Here is a 22,077-nt window from a genome sequence, read left to right on the forward strand (position 1 = left end):
TTTTTTTAAGCGTAGCCTTTAGCTTGGGGCCAACCCCCTTTTTCCACTTGGAAGGGTGACCTCATTTTCCATGAACCAGGCCTGTCTGTTCTTCGAGCACCAGCGGTTCTTTGCAATGGGGAAGGGACGGAGGGGGTGCAGACCCCGCCACCACGCGCCCAGGCTGCCCTGGCCTGAGAGTCCCAACCGTCCTGGGCCAGCGCGGCCTGATATTGAATCCAGATGGCAGGCCCAGGGCTTCCTAGGGGTCTTCTTGTTTGTTGTTATTTTTATTTATTTATTTCTTAACTTTCTGCCTTGTGAGTGAAAATGAAGGTTTTGGGTTATGACTGATCTCATAAAATCTTTTTTTAGGAAGGCATTTTATATACTCAAGCCTTGAAAATGCCTTGAGTCTTTGAACTATTATTATTAGGCGTGCTCCTCCCCTTTGCCACAGCCCAACCATGGGGAGAGCTGGGGGGGTGCTGCGGAGCTCAGCGAGGGCAACCCTATCTCCCTTCGTTTCCCCCTCCTCAATGCACTACCACCGCTGCCGCTGGGAAGGGCTGGGGGGGCTGGGGGGCAGCAGGCTCACATGGCCTGGGCAACCCCATCAACATCCTCTGCTGCTGCCCTGCTGGTAGCCCCATTGACCTCCCCCCCAGCAGGGGGCAGGCACTCCCCACCCCAGCCCCACTTGGAGGTGTTCACTCCTCTGACCCTGCTGCAGGGTCTCTGAGCTGGCATGGCAGTGCCTGATCTTCCAAAGGGCTCTGCCCTCTGCCTCTGCCCGCACCCAGGGAGTGGCTTCAGAGGCCTGAGGGTGACCAGGAGACTGAAGGCTGAAGGGCTGCCAGCCTGGGCCAGCCTGCAGGGGCATGAACAAGCCCCCCATTCTCCCCCAGTCTGGGGTACCCCTTTGGTCCCTGAGAATAGCACTATGCACTGGGCTGCCTTCACTGTCTAATCCTCCTGCCGCACTGGGTGTGGACAGACTGCCCATTCCCCTGCCCCTCTGACTGCTCTTCGGCACGAGAGTTCTCCTTTTCCGGGTCCCAGAGCCCAAACTGCCCCTCCCTGGTGCCAACCCAAGACCTCACCACCTCCCTCTGTACCAGAGCTTAAATTCTGAGCACTGTGTCTGCAGAAGGCTGTGCTTGACAGGGAAAGCCCCACACCCATTTGCAGAGTCTCCACATGGATTAAGCCTCCAGTGAATCCCTTCTGACTGTGAACTCTGGATGAGAGTGCCCTTGTCCCCAGGCAGAGTGCATCGGGAGGTGGACTGCTTACCTCTACTCCCCATTCAGCCGGCCCAGGGAGGGCATTGGACCTCAAGGGCATGCCTGGGTGTGTCCTGGAGGGTGATCAGTGTACTCGGGCTCCCACGGTCATGAGTCATGCCTACATGTCCTGCCCTGACGGCCTTGGTCCAGGCTTGTAAGCTCTTCTACCAGAATGCCCGTGCCCCGATGCAGGTTCCCGTCTCACTTCTGTAGCTCCCCTGAAACTCTGGTGCTTGGCACTCATGCTCTTGTAACAGTTTCCTCTGCCCCCCATGGCCTCTTCAAATCTCTGCATCTCAGAAATCCGAAAACCTTGGGTACCATTGTGACCTCCTGCTAATGGGGCCCCACTCCAGATGATGTTTATTCATCTCTGCCTTGTCCTCCCGTTGAAGACCTATTCAACAGTCTCCTTAAATTATATTTGAGATTTGGGGTATCCAAGGCTTTCTTCTCCCGTAAAAGAGTCACCGTCCCGGAAACCCGCAGGGACAGTTCCACCCTATCCTAGAGGGTCCCTACGAGTCAGCATGGGCTCCCTGGAAGTGAGGGAAGTGAGTTTTGTCCCATAAAACACCTCAGAGCAGCGTCTGGACAGGGGAGACTCTGGAACATTCGCTACTTCATCAATCAGTTTAGTCAAGGATGCCAGGGTTTGGGAAGGGGTCTTGGGGAAGCCTCAATGATATGTACCAGGAGCCCAGGAGCATCTTTCTCTTCAAAAATGACTTCCAGCAGAAAGTGCACCTGGAGGCCCCCATCCATACTGTGTGCTCCTACATCTGCATCTGCCCACACAGGGGCTGCCCGCACGGACCCGCAAAGTGTGGTGGGACTGAATTTTCATTCTGTCCTAAGACCTTCTTTTTGAAATGTCCTGGCTTGGTGGGGTCTATAGTGTAGAACACAGAACTCAGGCTCAGAGGCCCCCAAATTCTTTACCCTGCTGAAGCAGAAAAGTCAAATCCAACTGCACAGCATCCCTGAGACTGTCATTTAACTGCTATTTCACGTGGAAATTGAGGAACTTAAAATAAGTCCATGGGAGCCAAACTATGACCTCAAGTCTATCCCATCTGAATTTCAAGAACCCCAGAATAGATCTGTCGCATTGAACACTAATGACAGAAGACCCGATGAGCTATGGGAGTGAACATCATTCATGAAGAAAGCAAAATATCATTCAAAAGACACGAAAGAAAGAAGAGATCCAAGTGGATGTCAGAAGAAACCCTGAAACTTGCTCTTAATCACAGAGTAGCTAAAGCAAATGGAAGGAAGGATGAAGTCAAAGAGCGGAACAGACATTTCAAAGGGCAGCCCAGTAAAACAAAGTCAAATATTAGTATGAAATGTGCAAAGACCCGGAGTTAGATAAACACAAAAGGGGAACCCGCTCAGCATATATCATGGTGAAAGAATGAAGGGAAAATTCAAGCCTCTGGTTGTAACCGTCAGGGGCAGCTCTACCTTGTCCTGTAGGGTTGCTGTGAGTCAGAATTGGCCCGGTGGCAGTGAGTGTTTGTTTGTTTGTTTGTTTGTTTTAATGGGCAAAACAATACATGATACAGGAAGCATCAAAAGAAGACAGAAGGACTACACAGAATCATTGTTCCAAAAAGAACCGGTCCACAATCAAGAGGAAGCACGTGGCTGATGATGCTAACGGAAGTGCAAGCTGTACTGAAGGCATCAGCCCCAAACAAGGCTCCGGAAATTGACAGCACGCCAATGGAAATGTTTCGCCGCGCTGCTGAAGCACTGGAAGCGCTCGCTCCAGGCAGGGTTGTATCCTCTCACCATGCTTATTCGATCTGCTGGCAAATCATCAGAGAAGCTGGCTGATAGGAAGAAGAATCTGTGCCAAGAAATTCGGAAGACGACTGACAGGAAGAGGTCCATTTTTGTACTCATTCCTACGAAAAGCGGCCCCCCCAAATGCAGAACATGTTAAACATTATCAGTAATATTACAGGCAAGTAAAATTTTGCTGAAGATCATTCAACAATGGTTGTAGCAGTATATCTGCAGGAAGCTGCCAGAAATTCAAGCCCAATTCAGCACAGGACATGAACAAGGGATATGATTGCTGATGCCAGATGAACCTTGATTCAAAGCAGGGAAGACCAGGAAAAAAGCTTCCTTGTGTTTGATGAATTATGCCAAAGCTTCATAACCAACGATGGGCAGAGTTGAGAAGAATGGGGATTAGAGAACACTTCACTGTGCTCATGTAGAACCTGAACATGGATCAAGAGGCAGTTGTGTGAATGGAACAAGGGAATACTGTGTGGTTTAAAATCAGGAAAGGTGTGCGTCAGGGTTGTATCCTCTCACCGTGGTTATTCAGTCTGCTGGGCAGATCATCAGAGAAGCTGGCTGATATAAAGAAGAGTGTGGCATCAGGATTGGAAGAAGACTCATTAACAACCTGCGATAGGCAGATGACCCAACTTTCCTTGCTGAAAGGGAGGAGACCTTGAAGCACTTGCTGATGAACTTCAAGGGTGGTAGCCTTCACTATGGATTACAACTCACGGAAAGAAAACCCAAATCCTCACAACTAGACCAGTGGAAACATCATGATAAACGGAGGGGAAAATGGAAGGATGTTGTCTTACTGGGAGCCACAATCAATTCTCATGCAAGCAGAAATCAACTGATGCCTGGCAGTAGGTAAACCTGCTGCACAAGACCTTTTTAGACTAGTGAAGAGCAAGGATCCTCCTTGAGAACTAGAAAACACAAAGATTCACTCTGAGGCCCCTGATTCAGCCCTCGGTCTTCTCATGGCCTCGTAGGGCCTGTGGACATCAGGCGGTTGGACACTAAGTGAGGACGATTGGAGAAAGACCAATGCATTTGGGTGCTGGTGCTGGTGAAGGACGGTGCAAGTAAACTGCCATAGAACAAACAGATCTGTCTGGGAAGAATAACACCCCGAAAACTCATTAGAAGCAAGAATGGCGAGACTCTGTCTCACATACTTTGGACATGTTGTCAGGAGAGATCAGTCCCTGGGAAAGGCCATCTGCGTGGTAAATTGGAGGGGCAGCGAAGAAGAGGGAGACCTTTGATGTGATGGATGAGCACAGTGGCTGCAACAATGGCCTCAAACACGACAATTAAGAAGCTGGCACAGGACTGGGCAGTGTTTGTGCGCAGGGTCCCTGTGAATTAGAACCGACTGGGGGGCATCCATCAATGACCAATCTTTACCAGGACAGCAGCCTCATCTCTCTCCCACAGAATGGTCGCAGGATTTGAACTGCTTACCTTGCCGTTAGCAGCCCATGATTAATCCATAGCATCACCAGGGCTCCTTAACTAAAGCAAAACCAAAAAAATAAAAGAAAATCAAGCTCATTGCCATCGAGTCGAACTGCCCCATTGAGTATGTAAAGCCAAGTCTGTTAATCCCTATGGAAGCAGAACGCGTCCTTTCTCCTCAGGAATGACTGGTGGATTCAAACCACTAACCTTGCAGTTAGCAGCCGAAGGCTTGCCAGACACTGCCCCTGGAGCCCCTTAAGCTTGTTAGAAAATTCTTACAAGAACGGTGTCTCCAAGCCAGCTGAAACGGGATGAGAAGATCTTATATTACAAGATTTGCACAATGGCCCAGAAGCCGGTGGGGGATGCTTCTACAAATGGGCCCACTCGTGACTTGCTATTCCAAGGATGGAGGGCTCTCACACCCTTCCCTTGGAATCTGTTTCCTGTCTTGCTGACTGCTCCAGCCTTTGAGGGGGAGAAGAGAGCTACTTCCTGTGTGGAGAGCCATTACAAAAGACAAATTGGGTCTTTTGTTCAATGCTGTAAATAAATAAGCAAATTCCAATTGTTTCATTGTCTCCCCTCCCATCCCCAAGACATTTCTGCATCTCAGAGAGTAAGGTCTCTTGAGGAAGATGAAGAATATTTACAAACTTTTGAGGAGCCCACCCAGAAGAAATCCAGGCCAACTCAATTGGTTTTTCACCCACTCCTCATAAAACATTCAGCACAGGGATGTTTTGGTCCAATGGCTTCGACAGGGGGCTCCCACAGAGTAACGCGTGTGAGAGTGGAGCAGGACTGGGCAGGGCTTGACTGTTGTTCCGTTGTCAGTAGGATCACTATGAATTGGAACCGCTGCCATGACTATTAATAGCAACAGCACCAAACTCCTAAGTAGCTCACAGGAAGACATCCGGACAGGTACATGGAGGCCTGTAAGTGGATTCTGGTCTCCCACTGTCATCCACCACCTTCTGTAAACCAGGCGCTTAAAATTTAATCTCTGATACCATTCCTGCCTTCTGTTTTGGATTTTATTATTTACAAGTCTTGGATCACGCAGGCTGGTGTGTTTCTTCCATGTGGACTTAGCTGATGCCTCACTTAGATGGCTGCTTGTTTGAAGCCAAGCCTTTATGACCCCAGATGCTGTTCTTTCTGATGGCAGGGCACGCTCGGATTTCTTCGCCACCCTGTGCTGTAGCACGCCTATCTTCAGGATCTTTGTGTGAGGGTGGGCATCTAGGATGGCTGTGTCATAAGAACTATTGCTCTCAGATTAGGGTTTCGTTCCATTTTCCACAGACTTTTGGAAACACCCTCATCCACTGGATTTTTCCTTCACTACTCATGAAAGGACCCGTGGTGCCTTCGTGGTGACCCACCAGCTGCTGCTCAGGAGAGTGACAGGGTTTCTACTCCAGCAGAGCCACAGTCTCAGGAACGCACAGGAGCCGTTCTGTCCTGTCCTGTAGCGTCTCTGAGTCAACTCGATGGCCGTGAGTGAGGAGTCCTGAAAAGGAGCCCTGGTGGGGCTGTGGGTTAAGCGTTGACACAAAGCCAGCAGTTAAAACCTATCATTCGCTCCACAGGAGAAAGACGAGTCTGCCTGCTCCTTTAAAGATTTTCCATCTGGAAAACCCTATATAGGGTCGCGATCAGTCACAATCTTTTGTAAAGGATACACTGCTTTCTTCATGATGATATTTTACTTTGTCTTCTAGAGCTTCCCTTTGAAAGTTCCTATTCAGCTCTCTGACTTCATCCTTTCTTCCTTTTGCCTTAGCCACTCTACAGTTAAGAGCAAGTTTCAGAGCCTCTTCTGACATCTTTAATATTTTCTTTCCTGTCTTTTTAATGACCTCTTCCTTTCTTCATGAGCGATGTTCCTGATGTCCACCCACAGTTCATCAGGTCTTCTGTCATAGGGTCACTATCTCAAATCTGCCCTGGAGGTGGTCTTGGAATTCTGGTGGGATTGACTCAGGGTCGTATTTTGGCGGCGGTGGACTTGTAAGTTCGTAACAACAGCTGACGGTGGTCTGTTCCACAGCCAGCTGCTGCCTGGCTTTTAGCTGCTGACGTTGAGCTTCTCCGTCATTTCTTCCCACAGAAGTGGTCCATTTGATTTTTACGTGTTCCATCTGGAGAAGTCCATGTACATAGTGGCCTTTTGTGTTGTTGAAAAACGTTTATTTGCTATGAACGAGTCATTGGTCTTGCAAAACTATATCATGCAATCTTTAGCTTCGTTTCTCTCCCCAAAGCCATATTTTCTCACTACTGTTCCTCTTTGTTTCCAGATTTTTTTGCATTCCAATCGCCAATAATCATCAATACATCTTGATTGCCTGCTTGATCAATTTCAGGTTGGTGACATTGGTAGAATTCTTCAATTTCCTCACCAGTAGCTTTTGTGGTTGGTGAACAAATTTGAATGATAGTTGTACTGACTGGATTTCCTTGAAGGCAGATAGATAGAATCCTACCACAGACAGTGTTGTCCTTCATGATGGATTTGCAGTGTCCTTTTTGACAACGCATGCCACACCATTCCTCTCCATGGTGTTGTTCCCGGCATCACAAATCACATCGCTTTCTGATTCAGAATGACAAATACAAGCCCATTTCAGCTCACTCATGCCTAAATTGCCGAGCTTTATGCATTCTATTTCATTTCTGACCACTTCCAATTTTCCTAGATTCATACTTCACACATTCCAATTTCTAATCAGTAGCAGGTTCTTGCCGCTTTCTCCTTACCTGGGTCATGCCCCATCAGCCAATGAAGAGCCCGAAGCTTCCACTCCCACAGAATTTACTCCATTCACATCACCCCGGTCGACTCCACTCTGAGGACACAGCTCCTCCTCAATCAAATCCAAGTGCCTTCTGATCTGAGGGCCCAGGCACTGTCGGACAAGGTGCTGCTGCCATTCCGTAGGCCGTCAGCGTCTGACAATGTCTCCATGCTGCGCATAAGGTTTTCAGTGGCTACTTCCTCTGAAGTGGGGAGCCGGGTCTTAGTTGTCTGTTCTGAGCTGGGAGGCTCCCTGGAAGCCTGCTCACTGGGGGTGGCCCTGCTGGCATACGAAACCCCCGTGGAAGAGCTTTCGGCATCACAGCGACACAGAGGCTACCACCATACAACAAACGGACAGACCCATGAGGGGCTCCTGGACCAAGTCGTTGTGATGCCGAAAAGAACCAAGTCAATGTGTCATCACCCATCCCAGTGGCTCTGGAATAGCCTCACCCATGTAGAGTGAAGGCTCTCTGTAGCTTTGGATTTCCTGCTCAGAGAACTCAGTACAAAGTTGAAATTCATCACAAAGTTACCGTTAATGATTATGCCTCTGTGCCAGAAAAATTATCCAAAATCGTCTAAAACAAGGGCAGAAATTTGATGTCCCCTTTTCAAAGTCATCCCAGGATACAACCACCCAAGGGTTCTCTAGAGAAATTTATTAGTGTGACTCACTGTTGCATACTGATTGAAGGTCTCACACTCAGTCATGTTAGACATGAACATGAAGGTTTTTGCCCAGTAGAAGCATAAAGACTTTCTCTCCAGTGGAGCAGATAATCCCAAAGGCCTATAAATGTCTAGCCTCTCAAATGCTCTTTCCCCAGTTTGAGCATCTTACCATTAATAATTGAAACTTGGAATATGCAAAGTTTGAATTGAGGGAAGTTAGAAGGCATGCATAATAAAGTGGAATGCTTAGGAATATTCTAGGCATTAGTGAGCTAACATAGATTGGTATTGGCCAATTTGAAATGGACAATCAGATGGCTCACTGGCCCAGAAATGACCATTGAAAAGGAGCAACATCACAGTCTTAGTGAAAAAGAACAATTCACGATTTCTCCTCAAGTACAGTGCTGCCAGGAATAGGGTAAGACCCATACACCCCCAAGGCAGACCAGTTAATACACCGATTATTCAAATTAGTGCACCAACCGCTGGTGCCAAAGATGAAGACAGGATTTTTAACCAGTGTCTGAAGTCAGAAATTAATGAAACAGGCAATCAAGACGCATCCACAGTTATGTGTGTTTGGAGCGTGAAAACAGGAAGCAAAGACAAAGGATCAGTACTTGGAAAACAGGCGTTGGTGAGGAAGAAACAAAAGGATACTAGAGGTCACATGACATAATTCTGCAAGACCGATAACTTAGGCATCAGAAGTACCCTTTTTAGCCAACACACACAAGGAATAGGCATGTAGATCTTGCCAAGTGGACTCCACAGGAATCCAGTCAGCTGCAGATGGGGAAAGAGATGATGGAGAAGCTCAGTATGATCGGTCTGAACAAGACCAAGGCCACATGCAGCACACCATCAATCGCTCGTAGGCAGGGTCACGTTGACGCTGAAGAAAATTACAACAAGTCCACAAGAACCAAAGTAAGACCTTGAGTATATTCCACCTGAATCTAGAGACCATTAGAAGAATACATTTGACACACTGAACATGACTGGCCACAGGCCAGACAAGCTGTGGGAGGGCCTCAAAGAGACACCATGTATGAGGAAAGCGAAAGGTTACCACCAAACAAGAAATAAAGAGCACACCCAAAATGCGTGTCAGGACAGACTCAGGAATTTCCTCTTGAGTCGCGACATCAAACAAGAAATGAAGTCCAAGAGCTGACCTGACGATGTCAAAGGGCAGATCAAGAAGACGAACTACTAGAATGAATTGTTAGAGTCAGAAAGCCCAAAGAGAAGAACACACTTGGTATTTATAAGCTGAAAGAACTTAAGAAAAAAAATCTAAGCCTCGGGTTGCAAGATTTAAGAATTCTACAGGGGGCGGTGGGGGTGGGGTGGACAACAAAGGCAGCATCAAAAGATGCTGGAAGGAAGACTCAGTGATTAAACTCAGAAAACATGTGTATAAGGGTTATATGCAACTGCTGCTCTGCCAAAGACAATCTGTCAGTATTCAACCAAGGTAGCGTAAGATCAAGAACCAATGGTACCGAGGGAGGAAATCCAAGCTCCCCAGAAGGCATTGGCACCAGCAGGGCTCCAGGAATTGGTGAAATACCAACTGAGATGCCCAGGAAATAGATGTATTGCTGACACTCATCGACACCAAGAAATTTGGAAAACAACTAGTCGGTCAACCAGCTAGAAAAAAATAGTATCTGTATTTGTGTCCATTCCAGTGATTTAACAGAGTGAGGCAATTACCCAATAGCATCATCAATATCACATGGAATGAAAAAGTTGCTGAAAATCATTTAAAAATGGATGAAGCAGGACATAGACAGAAAACTACCATAAATTTAAACCAGATTCAGAAGAGAATATGGAAGGAGTGATATCATTACTGACAATAAATGGATTTTGGCTGAAAGCTGAGAATACCAGAAAGACATTAGCTTGTGAGTTTGATGAAATAAAGGCATCTGACTGCATGGATCATAATAAATTCAGATAACATTGTGAAGAATGGAAATTCCAGAAGAATTCATTGAGCTCATGCAGAAGCTGTACATCAACCCAAAGGCAGGCATGTAGACAGAACAAGGGGGCAGTGTGCGGCTTAAAAAGGTATGTGTCGGGGTTGTGATGCACTCACTGCAGTCCTTCAATGCGACTGCTGGACAAATTACCCAGCAGTTGGGCTGTTTGAGGAAGAACTTAGCATTGGGGTTGGAGGAAGGGTCTTTCACGACCCGCAGTGTGTAAATGACACACCCTCGCTTATTGAGAGTGAAGGGGACTTGGCGCGTGCATACGGATAAAGATCAAAGGCCACAACCTTCAGTGTGGATTACGCCTCAATATGAAGAAAACAAAAATCTGTGTACCGGGACTAATAAGCACCGATGTGATCAATGGAGAAAATATTGAAATTATCAAGGATTTCATTTTATTTGGTTCTACAATCGTTGGCCATGGAAGCATCAGTGAAGAATTCAAATGATTTTTTGCATTGGGAAAATTTGCTGCAAAAATGTCTTTAAAGTGTTTGTTTTTTTTAAAAAAAGAAGAAAAGATTTTCCCCTAAAAGACAAAGGTACATCTCACTCAAACTGTGTTTGTTCCATTGCCTCGTACGCATGTGAAAACGGGGCAGTGAGTAAGGAAGGCTAAAGAGGACTCGATGCCTTTGTTGGGGAATAATGTTAACTCTAACATGGGCGGCCAGAAGAATTGCGTCTAGTGCATTTGAAGAATGTTGAACGTGCCATAGTTGCCCAAACCAACCAAACACGTCTTTCTTGAAAGAAGAAGTACATCCAGGTTGCTCCCTCCAGGCAAGCACGGCGAGACTCCGTCCCTCATCTTCGGACATGTCATCAGGAGAGACCAGTCCTTGGGAAAGGACATGGTGGTTGGTCAAGTGGAGGGGGAGCGAAACAGAAGACAGCCCTCAGTGAGACGGGGTAGCACCGTGGCTGCAGCAATGGGCTCAAGCACAGGAACCGTTGTGAGGGTGGCGCAGGGCTGGACCCTCGTGTTTCATTCTGCTGTGCACCGGGTCGCTGTGAGTTGGAAGCTCCTGGACAGTAGCTAACAATGGCAGCCAGAAAAAAGGAATGGATCAGTCTTCGAGGAAGTAAAGCCAGGCCTCTCCTCAGGAATGATGTGCTATCAGGGAGGACCGATCCTTGGAGAAAGACATCCTGCTTGGTAGAGGGTCACTGGAGAAAAGGAAGACTCTCAAGGCCGTAGACTCACACGGTAGCTGCCACCTGGGGCTCAGACATGGAAGTGGCTGTGAGGATGATGAGCGGCACCTGGTTTGCTCTGTCATACTGTGATGGCACCTGACCTGCTGCCCTCATCTGTTAATGACAGTGTGCCTCCTGGCCTTGTTTCTTCCTCTTACTGGAAATATTATTCAGTCAGTGGTTAGAACACACATCATCGTGGATGTTTTAGGGTATACCCAGGAGACCCCAAATCTCAAATATAATTTTAGGAGAATCTTTATGACATGCCATCCAGATGAGGGAAACCATTAGCCCAAGGTCATAATGGCATCCAAGAGTCTGCTGAGATTCAGAGACTTAGAAAGGACAAGGGAAGGCATAAGAGACTGTCACAGAACGTGATTAATGGCAGATCAATACAGAGACCACAGAGGCATGAACGGAACCATAATTGGGCCATCTACCTTATGTTCTACAGAAGAGCTTGCAAAATTGGTCCAGAGCAACTGCAGTCAGGGCATGACTCATGAGTGTGAGAGCCCAGTAGAGCATCTCCATGAGGGATGCCCTCCCAGGCAAGCCCCTAAAGGAGACTGCTGCTCCCTGGGCTGGTTAGGGAGTGGAGGCGATCCCCTTTCTAATACACTCTGCCTGTAGGCAATACTGTTCATATGGCCCTGGTTAATGGTCAGAAGGAATTTAATGGAGGCTTAATGCACACGGTGCATGTCGTGGCTATGAGTGGGGCTGTTAACTGCAAGGTCTGCAGTTCAAAACTGCCACCCACTCTGCAGGAGAAAGACCGGGCTTTCTACTCCCACAAAGAGTTAGTGTCTCAGAAACTCACGGGGCAGTTCTACTCTGTCCTGTCGAGTCACTGTGAGTCGGCATTGACATGGCGGCAGCGAGTTTGCTTCTGTTTGGGTTTTAATCCACATGGAGACTCGGCAAATGAACTTTGGGTTTCGTTGTTATTCATGTTGTTGTTGTTGTTGATGGGTGCCATCGAGTCAGTTCGGACTCATGACGACCCTGTGTCGAACAGAATATGCCCAAGCCCACGCCAGCCTCAGTTATTCTTGTTGTTGAGCCCATCCATGTAGCCATGACATCAGCCCATCTCATCAAAGGTCTTCCTCTTATTTGTTGTCCCACCACGGGACCGAGCACGATGCCTTCTTCAGGGCTCTCCTGACAACATGTCCAAGGTACGTGAGATGAAGCCTCACCTGCCGTGCTCCTGAGAGGCATCTGCCTGTGTTTCCCAGAAAGGGTTGTTGGCTTTTACAGCGCTCCGTGGTTCTCTGAACATTCTAGTCTTCTACAAAGGAGGTGCTCAGATTTTGAGCTCTAATACATAGGTGAACTTAGTCTGTTCTTGGAGCTCATGTAAATAGATTCATACAGTACAGACTTTTGCGTCTAGTTTCTGTGACTCGGTGTAATGCTCTTGAGATCTGTCAAGATTTTGTGCGATCAGTAGTCTGTTCCTTTTATGCGGAGTCGTGTTCCATTAGAGACTGTCATTTGTTGATCCACTTGCTCTCTTCCAGATGTTAGGAAGAAAGCTATTGTGAACATTTCTGTTCGTCTTTTTGTGAGCATTCCAGATTTGCTCAGGATACACCAGTAGAGGAATCGCTAGTCCATGGATGCGGGTATATTTACTACCTTTATAAGAAATTGCAGAACAGTTTTCCTAAAGGGTTGCCACATGTTACACTCCAACCCATAATGCACAGAGTTCCAGTTTTCAGTCGCCAGTCTTTTTCATTGTAGTCATTCGAGCGTGTGTGAGAGACTGGCCTGTGGTTGGGCGCCCTCGAATCCATTCGGACCCATAGAGACCTTATGCACGACCCACGAAACACTGCCTGGTCCTGTGCCTTCCTCTTGAGCCCATTGCCACAGCCACGGTGTCAATCCATCTCCTTAAGGCCCTGCCTCTCCTTTGCCACCCCTCTACTCCACCCAACAGATGTCCTGCGCCAGGGACTGGTCTCTGCTGGCAACGTGTCCAAAGCATATAAGATGAGGTCTCACCACCCGTACTTCTGAGACAGAGAGGTTTGTCCTTTTGGCAGCCCATAATACTTTCGATATTCTTCAGCACAACAATTCAAGTGCTTTTGTTCTTCTAAGAAGCGGTTCTCAATCTGTGGGGGTCGAACAACCCTTTTACAGGGTTCACCCAATTCATAGCAGTAGCAAAATTACAATAGCAATGAAAATAATTTTATGGTTGGGGGGTCGCCACAACATGAGGAACTGTATTTAAAGGGTCACGGCAATCTTCCTTATTCAATGTCTAACTTTCACATGCCTATGAAGCAACTGAAAATACCATGGCTTGGGTCAGGCTCACTTTAGTCCTCAAAGTAACATCCTTGCTCTTCAGTGCTCTAAAGAGGCCTTGTGCGTAGACTTACCCAATACAGCACATCTTTGGATCTCTTGACTTGCTTCCATGAGCATTGATTGTGAATCCAAGTAAGACAAAATGCTCGACACCGTCAGCCTGTTCTCCGTGTTCCTTGACGTCACCTGTTGGCCCGGCCGTGAGGGCTCTGGCTTTCTCTGCACTGGGTTGTCATCCATAGTGGAGGCGGCAGTCCTTGAGCCTCGTCAGCAAGTGCTTCAAGTCCTCCGCGCTTTTAGCAAGCAAAGTGTCATCTGCATGTCGCAGGTTGTTCATGAGCCTTCCTCCAGTCCTGATGCTACACTCTCCTTCATCTAATCCAGCGTCTGACGATTTGCTCAGCAGACAGATTGAACAAATATGGTGAGAGAATTCAACCCTGTCACACACCTTTCCTGATTTTAAACCATGCAGTATTCCCTTGTTCTCTTCCCACAACTGCCTCTTGATCCATGTACAGGACAATGAAGTGTTCCGGAATTCCCATTCTTCTCAAGGTTATCCATAGCTTATTATGGTCCACACAGTCAAATGCCTAGGTATAGTCAATGAAACACAAGTAAACATCTTGCCAGTATTCTCTGGTTTGAGCCAAGATCCATCTGACATCAGCAACAATATCCCTAGCCATGTGTCCTCATTTGAATCCAGCCCGAACCTCTGGCAGTTCTCTGTCAATGTACTGCAGCAATCCTTATAAAATTTAACTGTAAAATTTTACTGGCATGTGATATCATGATATTGTTATATTGTCAGAGAGAGTGTTGTAATATGGTTTGGTGTACGTTTCCTGGTGGCCATTGATGCCGAGCACATTTTCCTGTGTACAGTCTCTGTCTCCTTCTGCAAAGTATCTGTTCAACTGTGGCCTCCTTGTTTAAAAAAATGGATTTGTAGAGTTTCTTTTTCATATGCTTGTCACCAGTCCTTTGTCACTGTCTGTGAATTTTACTTTTCTTTCACCTGTGTCTTGTCCCTTCGTTTTTCAACAGTGTTTTTCAATAAAGCCCTGGTGGTTTCCTGGTTACCTGTTGGGCTGCTCACTGCATGGTTAGCAGTTTGAAACCACCAGCTGCTCTGTGGGAGAAAGAGGAAGCATTCTACTCTCATGAAGAGTGACTGTCTTGGACACCCATGGGGGCAGTTCTACCCTGTCCTGCGGGTCAATTGTAGTTGGAAGGGGCTCAGACTTGGTGGCAGTGAGTGGTTCAATGAAGTCATTTCCACTCATGATCAGAGTCTCTATGTGCCATGCAGATTTACCTACCCCAAATTCATAAAGATATTTTCTTCTATGAGTTTTGTAGTTCTGAGTTTTATATATATATATATGTTTATTGTGTATTTTGAATTAATTTTTGTGTTTGTAATGTGCTAGGATCAAGGTTTATTTTTTCCATATAAAGTAATCAGTTGTCCTAGCACAGCATTTGTTTAAAAGAATCTCCCATTGGATTGACTTAGTACCTGGGTTGAAAATCAGTTTGTCTGTCCTTACATGAATGCCACATTGTATTAATTGTCATAGCTTTATAGTAAGTCATGAATCATTGTAAGTCCTATCATTTTTTTCATCTCTAACAAGATTACTTAGGTTCTCCTAGTCATTTCATAGATATACATTTTAGAATCATTTTCTCAGACTCTACAACTAACAAATAAGCAAACACAAAACAATCCTACTGGGTTTACGATTGGATGGCCTTGCCTCGATAAATAAACTTAGGGAGATTGGATATTTTAACTATGTTGAAACTTTCAATACATGCATATTATCTACTTAGATTTTCTCTCAGTAATTTCATTTTTAATATATACTTTTCAGTAGATGTATTCCTACGTGTTTTGTAGTTTTTGATCCGAGCCTGGAGTTTTCTTTGTGGAAAAGTTTTGATTACAGATTAAATTTGTTTAATAGGTAATAGGTTCTTTAGATGTTGTAGTTATTTTATCACTTGTTAATTTGTGCTTTTTTCAAAGAATTTGCTTATTGCTTTTAAATGGTTTAATCTCTAAATATCATTCTTCTTCTATGGCCCTGCTCCTAGCCGCCGGATCTGCAATGGTGTACCTTTTAGATTCTTGGCTCCAGTAACTCGTGTTTGCCCCTATCAGCCTTCCTAGGGGCTTTGAAACTTTTCCAGTGAGCCAACATTTGACTTTGTTGATGTTCTCCGTAATTTAACCTTTTTAAGAAATTTTCAGATTTTTCCTTTCTGATTCTTATTTATTTTTTACTCTCTCCTGCTAACATTGGACTAAACCAGCTCTTATTTCTCTATTTTCTTGCAGAACAACTATGCACTTTTTTCCTTTTGTGTTGCAACTATCTTAAGCCACTGGGATTTGATGTTGATTCTTTTGGTTTGCACATAATTTCGAGCTCACTGCATTTTTCTGTGTTTGAGCTATGCCAAGGACCTTGGTGTGCCTAGTTTCCCTAACTCTGATGATTGGCTTCCCACAGGGTTAGAATGTGTGGGAGATGTGTGTCTACATGACTGCTGTTATTCTCCGTGTGTCAAAGTCTCCAGTGCCTACATTTTAAAGACTTAGACACTGATATTTTAAACCCATATTAGAAAATCTGACAAATGATGTGCCACAGCATTGTTTCACAGAATCTGAATTATTTGCGAAGGTGTGGAATGTCTTTTCAATCATTAGTAATCAATGAAATGATCATTAAAACAATGGTCACATAATTTATTGTACTAGACTCTCTAAGATTGTCTAACGTGGTTAAGCTTCGGGGAAATGAGTAATTACGCTTTACTGCTGATGACCACAAACTTCATGGTAGTTAATTTACGAATGGAAACATTTCTGGGTTTGGAGCCTGGGATTTGCTTCAAAACAATTTGGTCGGTGGCCGGGGACTAGAGATGAGACAAAATTAGACAGGAGCTGGCCATTGCTGAGGCTGGCTGATGGGCACACAGGGTTTCAATATAGTGACGCCACTGTTTTTCAATATACTTTTATACATGTTGAAATTTGTGCATAGTAAAAGTCATTATGTGACTGAGATGTATTATCAAGCCACGATGTTCCAAAGATGTTTCTTATTTCTCCGTAATTCAGCAATCTATTTAATTCCACTTGGGCTGATAACAGCAAAGTCAGCAATTCGAAACCACCAGCCTCTCTGCGGAGAAATATGTTGCTGTTTGCTCACCGAAGGTGTCCTCTTGGAAACCCGGGGAGGTGGGGGTGGGGGGGCCAGTGCAATTCTACTCCGCCCCATAGGGTTGCTATGAGTCTGCGTGGACACCACCTGGTGGTGGGAAAGGGAACTGTCTCCTTGCCAGAGTCTTGTACTTCCGGGGGGGAGGGAGAGGGACAAGGTGCTCAGGACCTTACCCAAACCCTTCTGCCTCAACCTCCCTCCTTGCAGCTCTCTGGGGTCCAGAGTTTCTGGGCCCCTATCGTTGCCCTGGGGAACAAGGTCCCATTGCCCAGAGTCCAGTCTGTCCCTCATGCATCTCCTACAGGCTGCAGCCCAGGAGGATTGGGTCTAGGGCCCCAGGAATGGTGGGTTGAGAATCGAGCTTCTCTCTGGCGAACATGGCTGCACCCACGCTCCTGGGCCTCCACGACACCCCTTTGCCACCCCCACCCCCTGGGCCTCTCCAGAGAGTTCACAGCATCACAATTGCTCTCCCGTTTTGCACCGTTCCCTCAGAGCCTCTCCATCACTCGCAGTGCCGGGGGCGGTCAGCCAGCCTCGGTGTCCAGCCACGGCCGCAGTCTGTGGCTTTCCGTGGTGAAGCGTAGATGGAGGGATGGGGTGCGGGGGTTGAGGGATTTCTCCTCAGCCCTTCTGCTTCCAGGGCCCACTCCCACTGGCAGATGTCACGGGGTGGACACTCCCCCAACACCACCCTGTCCAATGGGGGCAGCTCCTCACCTCAGGGGTGGAGACTCAGCTGGCTGTCCTTCTTTCCCTGGGGGTGGGGGTGGGGAGTGTGGGCTACAGGGGAGGTGACAGCTTATGGTGTCCCAGCAGGAGCACCCAGCCCAACCGACCTGGTCTCACACCCACCTGCCCCCCTCCATCTCCCGACCCCCGGACCCTGGATCCACTTTCGAGTGTCTTCTGACTCCACCTGTCCTGTGGACACCAGTCAGGTGGCCAGGTGGATGCCCAGGCCGGCAGAGACCATGCCCTGGCCCATGTGGGCAAGGTGCAGAGGCACTCTGAAAATGGCCTGGGTCCCGCTGACTTTTCGCTGATTATGTGTGTTTGCCATCAAATCCGTGCGGGACGTGCAAGCCAGGACCCCTGCATGCATAGCCCGCAGCGCCTGCAGCCGCTCTCTGTCCAAGAGGGTCTGAAGAAGTCAGCAGGGTCAGACAGGCTTCCTTCCAGGGGTGGAGGCGGGACTCACCCACCCCGCGGGCCCCTCCTGGAGGGGCTGCAGGAGCCGCAGGGGGTGGTCGATGCAGATAAGGGCTTTGCACCAGCATCCTTATGCTAAGAGCTCTTGGAAAAGTAAGCGGCCCAAGTGAGCACAGGGGCGTGCCTGGCCAGCGCCTTGCAGAGCCAACGAGAAGGTCTCTGCTCCTGCGCCGTGATTTCACGGTCCTGTCTGCGTGCCCCGGCACAGGTGACGCGGGGCCGGAACGAGGGGGGCGCCGCCAGCAGCAGGAGAGGGTGGGCGCTGTAAGGGAGACCCTGCGCGGTTTCAGGCAGGGCGCGGGCGCTCCTCTCACGCTCCGCTCTGGCTTCTTCCAGTCTCTCAACGGCTTCGCGCTGGTGGTGAGCGCGGAAGGAGTGATCTTTTACGCGTCAGCGACGATCGTGGACTATCTGGGCTTTCACCAGGTGAGTGGGGCCGAAGGGACTTCTCAGAGGTCTCCTCCGCACTGCATCCGGCCGTGCTTCGGGGCTCAAGCTTTGAATGACGCCGTTTCTCTTTTGCTCACTTACCTCTCCGAGGGGTTACTCGTTCGTTGGGTTGCTAACATACACAGGGCTGCGCTTGTACCAAGTGGCCTTGTGTTGTGAAGGCATCTTTAAAATTGTAGCGGTGAATGACGTACACGTAAGTGAGCTAGTGGGGAAAGGCTGTCTGGGGGCAGGGCTATGGGTGGGGCTGCGAACTGCGAGGTGTGCCAGACACCTGAGGTCGAAGACCTCAACCAGGAAGCGGTGGGATGGGGGATCGCTGAGCCACTAGCGTGACTGGCCATTGGTCACCCTGCACACTTCACACCCTTTTCACGGGGGCTGCCCGCAGACCACCACAGCCCCCTAGACTGCGGCTGGCCGCTGTGGGGAAGTCCCTGTCTGATGAAAGTAGAACTTCCTCCCTGCCACCGGGCGATTCCCACTCAAGAGTGGCCCCGGGCCGGCCCTGGGGGGTTGCTAGACCATCACTTTTTCAATTAAAAAAAATTTTAATATGCTTTATTGAGATATAATTGATCTAGCATGTGCTTCCAGAGTTCAGTTGTATTAAAAAAAAAAGTTGTGCAATCATCACTACGCTCAGCTGTAGGACAGGCTGTAACTCTTTATGGGAACAGAAAGCCTTGTCTTTTGCCCCCCCGAGGGTCTGTCTGCCTGGCCTCTGGGAGGGACAGTCAGGATTTGTCAAATCCAAATGCCCACACTGCCTAAGGCCAAATCCCCAAATCTCCAAATCTGAAGACAGCCAATTCTAGGCTGAAGAAATCTCCTGGGCACCCCATAGAGTCTTTAGCTACACTTCCATAACCCCTTCCCCCTCAATATCCTCTAAAGATTATCTGAAAAAGAGAATACAAGCCAATCCACTGTCATTGAGCTGTTTTGGACTCATAGTGACCCTACAGAGCAGGGTAGAACTGCCCCAGGGGTGGGTGGGTTCTGAGACTGTCATGCTTGGGGGAGGGCGGGGAGCTTCATCTTTTGCCCTTGGAGTGGCTCTTGGTTTCAAACTGCTGGCCTTGCACTAAGCGGCCCAACACGCCGTCCCCTACACTGCTGGGGCTCCCAGGTTTTCACTTCATTGAGCAACACGGGGGAGGGGGTGACTCGAAAGGGATACACAGTCATTCCCCCTGAAATAATTGGTTAAAGTCCAGTGCTTTCAGGAAGCAGCCTGTGCTCAAGAATCTATGATACTGAAGACCCAAGAGGTTCTGAGAACATCCGTGAGAAAAGAGATACCAATGAAGTGTGTCAACAAACAGATGTAATGCTGGCTGCGCTCACTGGTCTGAGCCAAGCAATCTGGAAGACAGCTAGCTAAGCAAGAGGTGCATCTACGAGGCCGGTCCAAAAATAAGGTGACCCGACAGGATGTGGAAACTGGAGTAGCATCATTAATATTGCGTGGGAGTCCATCTCCGTGGAGGGGCATTTTTTAAATGGTTGCAGCAACCCATCGGCAAGGGAACTGCCTTCAGAAACTCAAGCCAGATGCAGAAGAGAACCTGCCTGTAAGTCCCACCAAATGATGGGGTGGGGACATGCAAATAAGGTGTAGCGCATTCTAACTCAGCGATTGGTCAGTTTTGCCTTTTCCCTGGGTATAAGAGAGCCTGCTCAAAGGCAGGAAGAGAAAGAAGAGCTACCAGCGGAGCAGGGGCGAGATCCCTGCCTGAAGCCACAGAGCCAGCAGAGGAGCCATGCCCAGGAGCACCGAGACTAGAAGGCAGTGAGGCCCAGTGGCAACAGGCTTCCTGGGCTCCAGGGGCAAAGGACATGGGCCCAATGTGGGAGGGACCAAAGACAGGACAGGCATGCCTGCCAGCATGGCTGAGCAGAGCTGCTGCTGTGGACACAAGACTGTGTGTGTCCTTCATGTCTTGTGATGCTGACATGTGAGGCGCTGGTAACTTCCTCAACAAACCCCCGTTAGCCCCGAGGAGGGGCTGTGAGTTCTGCGTGGCCCTGACAACGAGCTGTGGGAGCCAGCAGAGAAGTTGCATCTGTGGGAAGAATGGCTGGTGTCAGAACAGAGAGGAAGAAAAGGGTGGAGGGTGGAGGCCCTCTGACCACCGCCTGGGGCGGCCAGCCTCGGGCTGGCGTGGAGTTGGTTTTCTTTCTTCCTGGTGTAGACAGAGGAGATGAGAGCGGGACGTCATTGTTGACACTGGCATCCACTCAAAGGCAGTGTGTTTGGTTTTTCTGGAACATGGGATCCGAGGGTCCCTGGTAGGTGCCTTTGGTGTCCATTCCACTCCAGGCCTGGAGTCTGGCAGCTTGAATCTACCAAGTGGTGGCGTGGAAGAAAGACTTGGTAATCCACTTCGGTGAAGGCTATCACCAAGAAAACTCCCTGGGCAGAGTTCTGCTCTGTAGCGCGTGAGCTGGCATGGACTTGAAGGCAACAGGCTTGGTTTGTTTGATTTAAAACGGAAGTCCCTATGGGGTGGAAATGATTGAAGTGCTTGGCTGCTGACCCAAAGGTCGGAGATTTGAGCCCACCCTGAGGTAGCTCAGAAGCGATGGCTGGTGATTTACTTTAGAAAAACCACCCATCGACCACCCAATGGGAAACAGGTCCACTCGGATACACCGGGGCAGCTAGATGCCTGGGGACATGGAATGAACAACAAAGGGACCAAGAGGACTCTGAAGAACACTGGCAGAGCCACTTCCTGCTCCGTGCCCTGAGTGCCCACAGCTGGCGAAGGACACTGTTGCAAGACCCAAGAAGAAAGCAGAGCTGTGGCCGTGGTTTGGCACCGGTGGGCACCTTGATAGCTGCCACATTGCCTTCGTGACAACGGAAGTTACCAAGAGGAGGGCAACCGAGGGGAATGTCAGAAGCAGAGCTCTGAGAACCAGGCGTTCCGGATGCGGCATTACAAATCAAGTGTGTCCTCAGAAAATGTTAGCACTCTTTCTTACGCAGAGGTAGTGTCTGCTCCAGCGTCTGTGAATGCCGTCATTTTGAATCATCTCCCTAACTGAAATAACTTGTAGCTTGGCCAGTGATTCTGCAGAAGTAGTTCATCCTACATCTGCCTCAACGTTTGATTCCTGATCACGTCTGCCCATGGCAAGGACCACGTACGTCACCATCCATCTTCATCCCGATCATGCTCTGAGCCTCTCCCTGGTCCTTTGGCCATCCTTCCCATTCTGGACATTCCCATCCGAGTCAGCCTTTTCCCAGTGTCCACTTGTAGGCACTGCCAATTGCCAGGGGGCTCTGAAGCCTGCAGCTGTGGGGAGGAGGCGTGCCGAGTGGGACGTGGCCTGCACAGGGTAAAAGCAGATAAAGTGCACACACCCCAGGACGTGCTGCTTTGGGTGCGATGTTGGGGACGCAGAACAGTGCCTAGAGCATCACTTAGGGGGTGTGATCACTGGGTTCAGAGCAGCCACCTTAGCAGTTATGTGACCACTCTGTGACCCGTTTTCTTCATCTCCACAATGGGTGTCCTGGTCAGATCCACCTGCTGTTGTTGAAGATGGTGGGTGCAGGACCAGGCAGT

The 22,077-nt window shown here is 48.4% G+C and overlaps 1 protein-coding gene across 1 annotated transcript in view; it reads left to right on the forward strand.

Annotated features, from left to right (window-relative positions):
• Window positions 1-22,077, forward strand: part of AHRR (aryl-hydrocarbon receptor repressor) — a 96,973-nt gene that overhangs the window by 52,049 nt on the left and 22,847 nt on the right. Inside the window, exon 4 of the mRNA XM_013008589.1 lies at window positions 18,380-18,469. Within this exon, the coding sequence (XP_012864043.1) occupies window positions 18,380-18,469 (90 nt within the window). The remainder of the gene's footprint in view (window positions 1-18,379; window positions 18,470-22,077) is intronic.

This window comes from Echinops telfairi, unplaced genomic scaffold (assembly GCF_000313985.2).
Source record: "Echinops telfairi isolate 266 unplaced genomic scaffold, ASM31398v2 ScPeMD7_7469;HRSCAF=8507_1, whole genome shotgun sequence".
Taxonomy (NCBI): domain Eukaryota; kingdom Metazoa; phylum Chordata; class Mammalia; order Afrosoricida; family Tenrecidae; genus Echinops; species Echinops telfairi.